A 12,788-nucleotide genomic window follows, 5' to 3' on the forward strand; every position below is an offset into this window, starting at 1 on the left:
AGCTGGTTAGAAATTGTCTGACTTTTACCAGCTCTGCAAAACATCACCATGTCACAGGACCTTAAAATATTGTGGGAGCGAGGTTCAGAAGGTGCAGTTTTTCTCCTTCAGCTGCAGCACCTGGGAACCAAAGTCTATGGAACCGGCCCTATGAAACTTTATCCACACGACGTATCTTACATTATATTCTTACACATTCAGAACAATTAACTGCTGCTTATTTTTCTCCAAAGGGGATGAGATGTCTTTGATCTCTACCTGAAAGCTTTCTATTTACACCTAGAGTTTACGTTTTCTGTCATTAAAACAGTTTTGTTCAGGCGATTGTTTGTGTGAAGTTATTAATGATCATGTAGGTGTTTTTTTTGTCCTTTAGATTTATTTAGCTGACTTGTTTTTTTGGAATTATAAACTAGAACATAAATAAATGACCTTGTTGAGAATGTCAGTAAACTATACAAGGAAACATTGTCATGTGGAAAACACACACACGCGTACACGCACGCACACACACTCATGTGCTTGCTTCAGTTGTTTGGATTGAAGCTGCAAGGTTATACCAACAAGCTAGTCACCTGCCAGTTTACAACTCACATCACGAACAACCCTCCTTTTCCCCCATTCCTTCGATACACTCTCTCTAATCCCCCCCGTTTCCCTCTCTCACTCTCACACATGCACATAAACATACTCTCAGTTGGGAGATTCTGTATTGTGTTAACTAAAGGCCGAATTATAGTCGGGTTGTACGCCAATTTTTCTAACTATACGACAAAGCGACGCAAGCCTCACCCAGCCCCCAAGGCTTGTGATTGGTCTGCTTACTACAAAAAAAATTATTACAAAAAAATAAAATTTAAAAAAAAAGTTGCATGTGTCACTTCATGATGAATCAGTCTCCTATGTCGCCTGTACCAGGAGCCGCCCCTGTCACTGGTTATCTTGGCTCGCTGTCTGGCCGGTAACCAGCCGTCCGGACCGCTCCGTGAAGAAGGAGGAGGAGATGTTTCTTTACTTGGAATGCGGCCACTTTATTTCTCGGATCTACAGCAGGAGCAACACTCGCATCACCTCTAGGTGCTCCGTCATTTCTCCTTATAAACACACTTTTAGCGTATTTTCCCACAATACCCTGGTGCACTACGTCACACACTACAAACTTTCCTTAAAGGGGCAGGCCATACCTGCAACACAACAGCTCTCGGTTTCATACACAGATGGTTAGAGAAAGCAGAGACGCCGACTCAGCAACTACATCCGAGATCCGATGCACCTTATTATTATCTGAGGGATTTTTACACACTGTGTTAATAAGTGTGATAAGGTTTTCTTTAACAAGTTCTCACTGTCCACCTTAAAACTATGAAATTAACTGAAATATGAACTAGTTCAGAATTTAAATGGTGAACTATGAACGTGAACTATTCATGTTTACTTGTATGAACTGAACTTTGAACTTGTTCATGAGAGTAGTGAACTTGCACAACACTGCAGATTTGGAATCTTATTCTAATGAGAGTAGGTAGTATTTAGTTTAAGAAGGCGTAGAGGTAATGATGTAGCCAGTCCAATTTATCTTTAGCCTCAACGTTATTTTTATTTATATTTTACCATGTTTTTTGTGAAGCATACCTACCTTATTTAGATATGGACACAGAAATACAGAAATAAATCAGTGTAGAAATACAAATATGATTACAAAATACAAACATGAAGGAATAACTGAATAATGTAGAAATTGATAAATGTAGAAATGCAGAATTAAACAAATGAATAAATCAGTGTATAGATACAGAAATATACAAATGAATAAATGTAGGAATACAAACATTAATAAATGAATTGATAAAGTAATACGAGTAGGAACTACAGAGGATTTTACATCCCAATAAACAAATGCAGGGACAACCTTCTGTATACAATATTTGGGAAACTCTTTATTGATAAATGTGCATTAGTTTAAAATGTGTTACCACTGAGCATGTTAGATCTGGACACTGGAGCAACAGACGGTACAGAGAGAGTATTCTACCCCACCTAGCGACAACAAGGAAATAAAAGCAGGAATCACTGAAGCTCATTATTGTATTTAGTTGAGTAAGTGCTGTCAGAAACATGTCACCAAAATGAGCCAAATGCAGATTAGAATCCACAATCTGATGAACAACACAGCCCAAGAAATTCATTGAAGGGCTGTTCACTGACAAATCTGGTTGTTTTTTGAAAGTGCAGCACATCTGAGGTCACGGTCAACCTTCACACAGACACAGTCATGGGCGATGCATCACACTTGTACAAGCAGGGCTGAAAAAAATGTCTTGTTGATCCGACACAAGCTGCAGACGTGAGAAAACCGTCCATCGCCACATTCAGAGAATGAAGATTTAAGACAAACTGGCATGAGAGGGGCTGATGATGTAAATCCTGCAGACCATAAGAATGAAAGCAATAATAATCACTGCAGTAAAGCATGGGAACAACTGTCAATAATCAATAATCTTTCATCAATGCTGCTGTCAGATACAATATATGTATATTTATATATCTGACAGCATCATCTTGAGGCGGTGGAGACCCAACACAGAGCTAAAAGCAAAAGGGGTACTGGACTTACATTCATCATTTGGATGCAGCAAAGTTAATGCTCACATTGCTCTGTGTTTATTGGCCAGCAAAGGTAAACTCAAGGGACGGACACTTTGAACAACCAGGGCTCATTCGTTTTTCTGAAGCAGGGAAGTAGAAGTGCGGAATGAGGTGAGTTTTGTAATCTTCTTAACACGATCTTGGTGCGGTGGTCACAACATTAAACCTGCTGAGAAATGTCAGAGGAACAATCCGGCTTTCAGGACACAGCCTTGTCTGGAGTCTTAGAGCAGAGTCAGGTGACAAGATGGATGTTAGTTTCATCACTATCTGTCTGGTACGGAGATACGTTTAGGATGTGGTTAGTCTAGTCAGCTTATAACCAAAAGTGGGAAGAACACAAAGTAAGAACTCAAACAAATATATCCACATTAGTTGATTTTTTAATTTTTTTAAGTACGTTAAATAGAAAGATACAACATGAAACTGTTTAGACAAAACACATCCATCTCTGTACTGGACACATACTGGTATATTAATTTCCTTCTCTGACTTGTTTTAATGGAAATCAAGGCTGTGTCCCGGAAACGTCGGACTGTTCCTTTAACAGAAACATGACTTGAACGTTCCCTGTGTCCTGCGCCCACACAAAGTCTCTCAGAGTAACACAAACACTCCACACACCAGCAGCAACCTGAGCAGACCACATACACAATCTCCCATCTTTTCCCCATGTACAAGATGTTAAAATGGATGAAGCGGCACGCAGATGAAGCTACATGGTGAAGTGTCTCGTGTAGTCATATTCTATTGTGGGAATGACGGCCTGAACGAATTTGAGGAAAATCAGAAGATACCTGAAAGTTGCAGTTAAGAGAAACAGGTGGGAACATGGAACAAAGTTACAACATGTTAGTAAGAAACTAGAATTAGAAACATACAAACTCCATAAGGGGTGCCCTCTATCTTTATAACCATCATTCAGAATTGTTGCATGTGTCAAAGGTAATTCGTATGAAAAGGATACATGTGCACGCCGAGCTCTCCTCCGCCTTCTGCCACTGTCTCGATGATCTTTTTCATCACTTCAGCATGTCTGAAAGGAAAAATTAGATCAGGTTCTTCTCAAAGTGTTTCTGATAAGGGTGGAAATAACGTTTTTATTAACACAGTCACAATTTCAGACTGAATAGTTACTTAAAGAGTCAACAATTCCCTTATGAAACAGCATTTAAAAGCCTGGATCCACCAGGGTGTTTCACAGGGTCCAGAAAACACTCTGGATCTACATAAAACCCACAGTAACGATGGTGAAGCCCAAAGTATCTCACCTGCAGGGGTGGACGGAGCACATGGCAGGTGGAGGAAGGTGTGGGTGGTTCTCGATGGTGACCGTCTTCTTCACATGATCCTGGCTGATATCCTCGTACATCTGTTCCACACTCAGCGGTTGCCTGTCCTGGGAGACACCGCAGACAGAGCCAAATGAGTTTCCTCTTAAGTAAGACATTACTTTCTTAGTCACTTACTATGTGAAGTCCCACCAGATACATACTTCATCATATCCAAACAGCCAGAGTCGAGGGGTCTGGTAGTATTTGTCGTATGTGATGTACAGGTCATATGTTCTAGTCTGAAGGATGTCGTCTTCATTCCCAGGGTCTGCTTTGGGTTTTGTTTCTACCATTTTGCTGGTGTCCAGGGTGGCCTGCACACGAGAACATTGTCAAGTTTCAGTCTGACGATCACAGACATAACATCACAAGACACATGACGTGCTGCAGAACATCACCTCATCGGTTTCCAACAGGCCGCTCTCCTCGTATTCTGAAAAGCCAACGTGAAAGGACATCATGAGTTCCGCTGCAGCCTGTGTCAGGTTGATTCATTACTGCCAGGATGTGAGTGAGATCTGAATACCTTCCATGTCTGCTGCTTCTTCTCCATCCTCATCGTCGTCATCATCATCATCAGCAACGCCACGTGCTGCTGACTTGGCATTCATATTCCTGTCCTGCAGGATCACATATTAAAAAGATGCCATTTGTAGATTTGGGTAAAATAAAAAGGTCACAAATCATTTCGAGACAACCAAGAAAGTGAATTCTGTGCATTTGGAAGCTTTGGGTTTCACATTGATTTTAACACAAAACATTGAGGCATCATACCTTATTATTATCCAATGAAATTTCTCGTACAGCTTCTGTGGCTCCTAACAAACCTTATGAAACAGATCATGTTTAGAAACTGGTAATACAGAATGTTTTATAATGCTTTAAGTCTTCCAACCAATAACAAAGTCATGTAAAGTATTGATATTGCCAAAGATATAGTCAAACCGTGGTTGTGGTAAGTGTCCACCCATCCTCCGTCTCCATCATCCTCCTCTATGATGGCCTCCAGCTCGTCTGAATACTCCATCTGTTTACAGCGCTTGTAACACGGAACTGAAACCACAAACAGAGTGAGCACACAGGGACGACGGGTTGAACACAAAATAAGAAGAAGTAAAAGGTGACAGTCTTCATTTCACAACAAATCCACCTCTTACCATTGCGTGTCAGGAGAAACTGTTTGTCCTGCGGCAAATACGGCTTCACCTTCACCTCTTCTCCTGCGGCCCTACAGAGAGATGGAATCAGGAGCATGTTATAACTATTTCTCCGGCCATAGGTTTGGTGCTCATCGTTACCCCTGCCAAGGATGTTGTGTGTTCATCCGCGTTCGTTCATTTGTTAGTTAGCAGAATTACACAAAAAGTGCTTAACGGAATGCCACCAAACTTGGATGGGATGCAGTATGGTGTCAAGGGAAAACTCAGCAAACTTTGTTGTGGATCCAGATTACCACTTTCTTTGACATTGCAATGATTTATAGGGGCATTCTACAAAATTTGTGTTGATTTGTCAGAAAATTCAATGTCAATATTGAGTGGACTGAATCTGTGTGTACGTGTGTGTGTGTGTGTGTGTGTGTGTGTGTGTGTGTGTGTGTGTGTGTGTGTGTGTGTAATTTAGAGCTATTGATTGAATTTAAGTGGAATGTTGGGCCTCGGTAGAGGTATGTGCTCGACTGAGTGCCATTCTAGTGTTGTTACTGAAGGCACTGGCAACCCACAACTGTTTTGGTGTTAGAGGAGAAAGGTTTAGAGGATCAGATATTTGAAAAGTCATTAATCATAAGGGGAACCAACAAGACACTCACCACTTCCATGTGGGGCAATGGTGAACCAAGTGATCTCCAGCTGCAACGAACTAGCACACAAACAGAAGTGATCACATATGTATTACACTTCCTGATGAGCTGAGTGATGGGTGAAGCCACTAAAAAAAACACATCACTCTCAAACGTGTCCTCACCTCCTCCGGTGTGATGACTCCGGTCTCTTTGAATTTCGACTCCTGTGATGAAAAAGCAAAAGCAGAAGCACATCAGGGGCGAGTGGCAACATTAGCATCGGACTGTCAACAGAAGGTGTTACTGTCGCATTGACGGGACAGAATCAGGGGATCGACCCATTCGCTCCTGATCCAAATGACAGCCACACAAACAAGCGGTGTCGTGGCGGGTTCCTGCTGCCCCGTGTTTCCTGACAGCTCCCAACCAGCCACCACCTATCAACAAGCTAGCTGCTGCTGCTGCAGGGCTGCTGGGCTTACCTTCAGCACCGGGGTGAGGAACTCCGCCACTCCCAGCGCGGTGCCTTTCACCGAGTTGATGACGTTCTGCATCTTCCGCAGCCTCCCGTGGGACAAACCCGACGTTCTCCTTCTCGAAACAGTGAACCTTTACAGGGTCGTTTTCACTTATTTGGCCATGGCTGCCTTCACGAGCAGAGAGTGTGCCTGGAGAAGCGAAATCACATGATACGTGTGAACACTTCCGGTATCGGACTCTCGCGAGACCCACGGCTGTGACAGCGAAGTAATAGTAAATATGTCCGTAAACATGTGTCAATGGATGTTGAACATTTTAATAATAAATCATATTAAATAGATTAAATTCAAACTCTGTCACTGTTTTGCTGTTTGCTAACGCTGGACAAGCAGCTAGGCTAGGCTAGGCTAAGCTAAGCTAAGGGTGTTGGTGCCGCTTCGCCCCCAGCCAGGTGTCAAGATGTTGGGGCACCCGGTGCGGTCGGTGCTGCGGCAGGCAAGGCTCCTCCGCCGGGCATTGTGCACTGTCGCCGGACAACAGACACCCCGCTGCGGTGTGTCGGCTAAGAAATGGACTCAACCCGCCGGGTTCGACACCGGCGTGAAGACTTTCAACAGCCTGACCCAACAGAAAGAGCCGCTGGTCGTGGCCACGGAGGGGGTAGCTACCTGGTAGGAAACAGCCACATGGGATCCATGTAGCTTTAACCCTCAGATATATATATAACCTGACACTGTTGTTCCCAGGTACAGCTGCGGACCCACCGTGTACGACCATGCCCACCTTGGTCACGCCTGGTAAACATTCACACTCTCAAGTTTGTTTTTTGCACGAGATCCATTCAGTAAATGTGTTAAATAGCTTGTTGTGTGTCTGTGTCTGTGTCTGTGTGTTTGTGTGCTGTCACAGCTCGTATGTCCGGTTTGACATCCTGCAGAGGGTCCTGTCCAGGCTCTTTGGGATCACTGTCGTCCAGGCCATGGTGATCACTGACATCGATGACAAAATCATCAAAAGAGGCTGGGAGGTGAGATCACAAGCATGCGTTCCCCAGTGATTGCTGGTTTTAGGTTCAAGGTTCAAAAGGTCAAGGTTCGAAGGCTTTATTGTCATATGCAGAAATAGCAAGTTATCATACACTGGAATTGTTCGTTCTCTTGTCTCTGCCTGGTGCCTTCAGTTTTTTTAAATAAAAGTGTGTTCATTCCATAATCTTTGACTCTATAGGAGAATGCGTCTCCCACCATCATAGCCAGAATGTATGAGGAGGAATTCAAGAGGGACATGCTGTCCTTAAAGGTTTGTCATGCTTCATGATTATCTTGTTAATGAATCATTTACTCACTACTGATCCTAGCTAAGAATGTTAATACTTAACTTGGCAACACAGCAAAAACACAACATACTACTTAAGTGCGTTATTACTGCATCTCTCTTTTGATATAAACGTGTCTTTGTATTCTGTTGTTGTTGTTGTTTTAAGGTGATTCCTCCTGCTGTGTATTTAAGAGTCACTGAGAACGTGCATCATGTTGTCGCGTTCATCGAGGGCATCATCAAGAATGGACATGCCTACGCCACAGAAGAAGGTGAATGATAAGTAACTTGTTGTTGTTATTTCACTAATAAATAAAATGGCCACAGCACCCGAGTGACCATTTGTGAACGGCTTTGGTCGCAGGTGATGTGTATTTTGACATTCGGTCCATCGGGGATCGTTACGGCAAGTTCGCAGGAGCTGTGGATTCTCATGGAGAACCTGGTAAGTGGAGTGTTACAGTTTATTATAGGACGGACAATCACACTGTTCAAGTATTTAAAGGAGACATAATATACTCGTATTCAGGTTTGAGATTAGAATTTTGGCTCTTAATCGAGAATTTCTCTCCATTTCCCTGAGTCTGTGATTACTGGCCCTGCTTGTTCTGCATGAGTTCACTGTGTGAACACATTTTACTAATGGACGACAAACTGCATGGTTCTCCAGGCAGCTCAAACAAACGAGACTCCAGGGATTTCGCTCTGTGGAAGAAGTCCAAACCTCAGGAACCGTACTGGGAATCTCCGTGGGGCAGAGGGAGACCTGGCTGGCATATTGAATGCTCCACCATCGCTAGGTCTGGATCCATATAACCTGTCTGTGTCAAAAGTGTAATTAGATTAATAATAATACAGATGTCTTGGAACCTGTGTTTATTTTTAATTAAAGCAACTTATCGATCAGACCAGTGGGTTAACTGTGTGCTTGTCTCTGGGCTGGTTGAAGCTGTGTGTTCGGGAGTCAGCTGGACATCCACTCCGGAGGCATCGACCTGGCCTTCCCTCACCACGAGAACGAGGTTGCTCAGAGTGAAGCCTACCACCAGTGTGGACAGTGGGCCAACTACTTCCTCCACTCGGGTAAGTCCACATTGATTATGAAAAAAACAAGCTTGAACATTTTGGAGACTGAGACTTTTTGAGTGATTTCCGTTTGCCTGATTTGTTGTCGTCGTTTTCAGGACACTTGCACCTCAAAGGCAGTGCGGAGAAAATGTCCAAATCTTTAAAGAACTATATCACCATCAAGGTACGGCCATTGTGAATAATTTCTTCACCCAGTAACAGTTGTGTTAATAAGGACCTGTCTTTCTAACAGTCCTGTTTGGTTTGTCCTCCATCAGGATTTCCTGCAGTCGTACTCTGCCAATGAATTCAGGATGTTTTGTCTTATGACGAAATACAGATCAGGTACGAAATAATATTTTTTTTAGATATATAAAATATCTACTGTCATCCACAGTAATGGAGTCTTGGCTAAACAGTAGAATGTTCCTGATTTCCTGTGCTGTCTCCTCAGGGATCGACTACAGTGACAACAACATGTCAGAGGCTCGGACGTCCATGGGAACCATCTCCACCTTCCTCCATGATGCTCAGGCCTACATGCGGGGTCAGCTGCAGTGCTCACCTGTACACGAGGCTTCTCTCTGGGAGAGGTAGGAGCTTTCTCCTCACTCTGGCTCTTTTCAGACCTAAACAGAACATCCGTCCTGAGAGATCGAATCACAAGCAGACAGCGTTAAGCACATCTGTTCACACCTGACCTGTGTGCTGAATGTGTCTCCTGTGATGAATGAGATGTATTCCGTGTTCTTATTTATAACTCCTGTTTCTTCAGGTTGGCTGAGACTAAATCCAGTGTGGTGAAAGCTTTGGCAGATGACTTCGACACCCAGAGAGCCATCGGCGCTGTGATGAATCTGGTTCATCACGGAAACCGACAGCTGCAGCCTGTATCCACGGTAAAGTTTCTGTCTCACTGCACACGTGACTCTCCTTGGATTACATAAGAGACTAAAGGTTACAGTTCTGCTGATTCTGCAGTCTCAAGAAGAAAAACTATGGGGTCGCATGGGCAACTTAAAAGTGATATAGCAATGATAACAAATATGTGTGTGTGTGTTTGTGCCCTCAGGCTGATGGAGTGGCTCGGAGCCCTGCAGTATTCGGAGCGATGGTGAGCTACATGAGGGAGGTGCTGGACATGTTCGGGATCGATCTGCTGCAAAGCAAGGTGAGAACATGTGGATGAAATATACAGATTTTGAGATTCTCATCTGGCAGGAAGATGGTGTATGTGTGCACATGAGAGAAAGACCCACTCACTGAGCAGGTTATTAGGAACACTACACTAACACTGGCCACCTGACAGAGACAAATCATTGTGATCTCAAACTACACATTGTTTGCAGGCTTGAGATTTCTGGAGGCCACTGAAACCATTTTTTTTGTGACGTTTCTTCTCTCTGCCGTCATGTGTAGCAGGCTGAGGTGGCGAGCGGCTCAGGAAATCTGCAGAGCGTCGTGGAGCAGCTCACTCACTTCCGAAGCGAAGTCAGAGCGGTGGCACTCGCTCATCGGAACGACCCCGCCACAGCATCCCTCAGAAACCCTCTCCTCAAGGCCTGTGACACCATCCGAAAGGACCTGGCGCCGTTGGGTGTTTTGATAAAGGTATGCCGCGGTGGCTCTGATCCAAATGAAAACTTAGCATCTCCCTCGGTGTTTACTGTGAGACTGATGTGTGTTTCCTGTTCTCAGGATAGAGGAGCCACCTCTACATGGGAGATAACTGAAGGAAAACAGAGACAGACTGAACAGAGAGTCCAAGGTCAGGGACAGGAGACATCCAGCTGAGGTCGGCCTCTGGCTCTGAGAACCACTTAGAGAACTTCAAATTCATTGTCATCATTAGAAGGTGTAATAAATGTTAGGTTAACTGTAAATACCAGAGTATATTCATTGAATCAATGCAAATTAAAGAGTACATTTAAATATCGGTGTGAATGTTTGACTCATCACGTTAATAATAGGCGCATGTGAGAAGCAGTGATCGAGCTGCACATTGTGAACACTGTGTCCTGTAGGAAGGGCTGAATGGATTCCAGATGTCACCACGTAGGTGTCAGACATGTGATCAGTGTGGGAGGTGTGACGCTCCGTTAGATGACATCACCATAAAACTCACATGATACATAAGTCACATAAGACCTGACTCAGGCAAGATGCAACAAAGCAAGTATTTGCTTTCAAATTATTTTTTAATGTCACACACTGCATATAGTGTGTCAGTATGTGTTTATATATATTTTTTTAATTTATCAAACATAAGTCCTGGTTCATGTGCAGCCTGACATCTCATCTCTTCTGTTCGTGAAGCCAGCAGATGATAATAATAGAAGCCAGACCCTGAACAGAGCAGTCGGGCGAAATCTTCACACTGATCTGAGTCCAGATTTTTGTGCCGTGTGGTCCTGCAGCAGTCAGGCGGCGCAGCGGCTCTCAGGCGTCAGGTTGATCAGAGAGTTACTGGCCTGAGCCAGCTCTGTGATGGACACTCTGCCTCTCTGTTTGATGAACTGAGCCACGGAGTCCAGCTCCTCTGGAGTGATGGAGATAAACTTCCCTCTGTCGTCAATCACTCCTGCAGAAAACGTAAACCAGCATATTAAAACGTACATTTATACATATATGTGTGTATTGAATATAAACAGATACTGAATATACATTTATATACAAACATGTATACAACTTATTATCTCCCTTATTTATAAGTATTACTTATTATTACTTTACTGACCTAGCTGCTGTAATGTTCACCACTGTGGGACTAATAAAGGATTATCTTTCAAATTGCAAAAACCACGTGTTCGAAAACAAGTTGACCACTTAGACATCTGTTGACATCAGACCTTCATTTCTCTGTATTTCCTGTGTTGTATAAATTTGAGCTGCAAACTGGAGCGTTAAGTTTTTCCTGCTTCACAGGCTTCAGATGAAAAAGTCAGCTCACAGTAGGCTTCAGAGATAAAAGCTGCTTTGGCTGCAATGGATCTGGAGTGAAGCCATGAGCGAGAGGCTCGGCTCACATTCTGGAAGGAAGGGATTCTCTCTAAGACAAGGCAACATTCCTCTCTTATTAACTCCTGATTCAAACCATGAGAGCTCACGTTTCTGTCTTTACTCTGTGCAGCTAAACCAGGATCAGCCCTGCTCCCACTCACCTGTGAGGGAGCCTTCAGCCAACAGGTCCTGCAGTCTGCTGATCGCATCTTGAGTCCTCATCCCGAATTGAGAAGCCAGGTCCTCCAGCAGGACGACCTTAGAGCTCTGCAGGATGGAGGGACGTATTATTTTCAATACTAACATACCTCAGTAAAGGCTGGAGAGTGTAGAGTGAGTCAGTCTCACCTCGATGTAATCAATGAATTCCTGCAGCAGGTTGCGGGACTAAGAATAGAGCACAAACATTTATTATGTCATATTTTAAACACAACTTATTTGTTCAGTAAATTTTTTTTTAAATAGTCTGACCTGGTCCTCAGTGAGCTGCTCCTCCTCTCCCTGGTCCTCTACGGTGAAGGAGGCTTTGAGTTTTAAGTACTCCTCCTCCTCCCGCCGATCCTGCTCCTCTTTGGCCCGTTGCTCCTCCTCCTCCTGCGGTTAAACGCCACCACAGACAGTTTTAAAGTCAACGTCTCTCCGTCGTGAACACACAGGGAGAAAAGAGTCGGCGAGAGGTCAGAGCGCGTCACCTGTTTCTGCTCCAGCCGTCGTTCCCTCTCGTCATCATGCCGTCGCTCCTGCTCCCTGAGCTCCTGCATTTTCTTCCTCTCCTCCCTCTCCTCCACCTCCGCCTGGAAGTAAAAACCCAGTTCAATACAAGTGTCCATCATTTGGTCACGTTCCCAGTGTTAGCAGCTCAGCATGCACTGCATCTCTCTCACCTCTCTCTGGGCTTTCTTGGCCTGTTTCTCCTCCAGCTTCCTCTGCTTCTTGGCTCCAACCTTTCCTGACAGCCCGAAGTTCTGCTGCTCCTGCTCCTGCTCCTGATCCGGCTCCTCTCCCTCCATCTCTTCCTCCTCTGAAGTCCGCAGCACACATCATACAGATCACATGCCATACATTTTGTGACTATAAAAAAAGCATGTGATGACCTGATCTCAATCTTTGGTCTTAACAGTGACAGGACACAGGTGACGGGTGGTTACCTTGTTCCACAG

The 12,788-nt window shown here is 44.1% G+C and overlaps 3 protein-coding genes across 5 annotated transcripts in view; 1 reads left to right on the top strand and 2 right to left on the bottom strand.

Annotated features, from left to right (window-relative positions):
• Positions 1-1,910: 1,910 nt before the first annotated feature.
• On the bottom strand, positions 1,911-6,469 carry atg3 (autophagy related 3). 2 transcript variants are annotated; one of them, XM_053416933.1, is made up of 12 exons: positions 6,246-6,469; positions 5,946-5,987; positions 5,791-5,840; positions 5,138-5,208; positions 4,926-5,033; positions 4,755-4,798; positions 4,507-4,600; positions 4,379-4,413; positions 4,142-4,294; positions 3,918-4,045; positions 3,614-3,682; positions 1,911-3,443 (listed from the first exon to the last, which is right to left on the bottom strand). In XM_053416933.1, exons 1-12 carry the CDS (start codon positions 6,315-6,317, stop codon positions 3,362-3,364), a joined length of 948 nt encoding a protein of 315 aa, XP_053272908.1. In that variant the 5' UTR covers positions 6,318-6,469; the 3' UTR covers positions 1,911-3,361. The 2 variants fall into 2 exon arrangements, with proteins under 2 accessions (XP_053272908.1, XP_053272906.1); XM_053416931.1 differs by having other exon boundaries at positions 4,755-4,807.
• Positions 5,998-10,560, top strand: cars2 (cysteinyl-tRNA synthetase 2, mitochondrial). Of its 2 annotated transcripts, none has more exons than XM_053416930.1 (15): positions 5,998-6,914; positions 6,990-7,040; positions 7,153-7,270; positions 7,471-7,542; positions 7,727-7,832; positions 7,925-8,005; positions 8,231-8,360; positions 8,510-8,643; positions 8,745-8,812; positions 8,907-8,973; positions 9,083-9,221; positions 9,404-9,527; positions 9,701-9,799; positions 10,051-10,239; positions 10,327-10,560. In XM_053416930.1, the coding sequence occupies exons 1-15, from the start codon at positions 6,703-6,705 to the stop codon at positions 10,420-10,422; spliced, it is 1,686 nt and encodes a 561-aa protein (XP_053272905.1). In that variant the 5' UTR covers positions 5,998-6,702; the 3' UTR covers positions 10,423-10,560. The 2 variants fall into 2 exon arrangements, with proteins under 2 accessions (XP_053272905.1, XP_053272904.1); XM_053416929.1 differs by having other exon boundaries at positions 6,000-6,914; positions 10,048-10,239.
• Positions 10,561-10,807: 247 nt separating this feature from the next.
• Positions 10,808-12,788, bottom strand: part of LOC128430848 (DDRGK domain-containing protein 1) — a 2,745-nt gene continuing 764 nt past the window's right edge. The window contains exons 2-8 of the mRNA XM_053416934.1: positions 12,777-12,788; positions 12,513-12,649; positions 12,321-12,422; positions 12,100-12,222; positions 11,977-12,015; positions 11,790-11,895; positions 10,808-11,209 (exon numbers count right to left, since the gene is read on the bottom strand). The exon at positions 12,777-12,788 is cut by the window's right edge and continues 138 nt beyond it. Coding sequence (XP_053272909.1) covers positions 11,049-11,209; positions 11,790-11,895; positions 11,977-12,015; positions 12,100-12,222; positions 12,321-12,422; positions 12,513-12,649; positions 12,777-12,788 — 680 coding nt within the window. The 3' untranslated portion in view covers positions 10,808-11,048. The remainder of the gene's footprint in view (positions 11,210-11,789; positions 11,896-11,976; positions 12,016-12,099; positions 12,223-12,320; positions 12,423-12,512; positions 12,650-12,776) is intronic.

This window comes from Pleuronectes platessa, chromosome 24 (assembly GCF_947347685.1).
Source record: "Pleuronectes platessa chromosome 24, fPlePla1.1, whole genome shotgun sequence".
NCBI lineage: Eukaryota > Metazoa > Chordata > Actinopteri > Pleuronectiformes > Pleuronectidae > Pleuronectes > Pleuronectes platessa.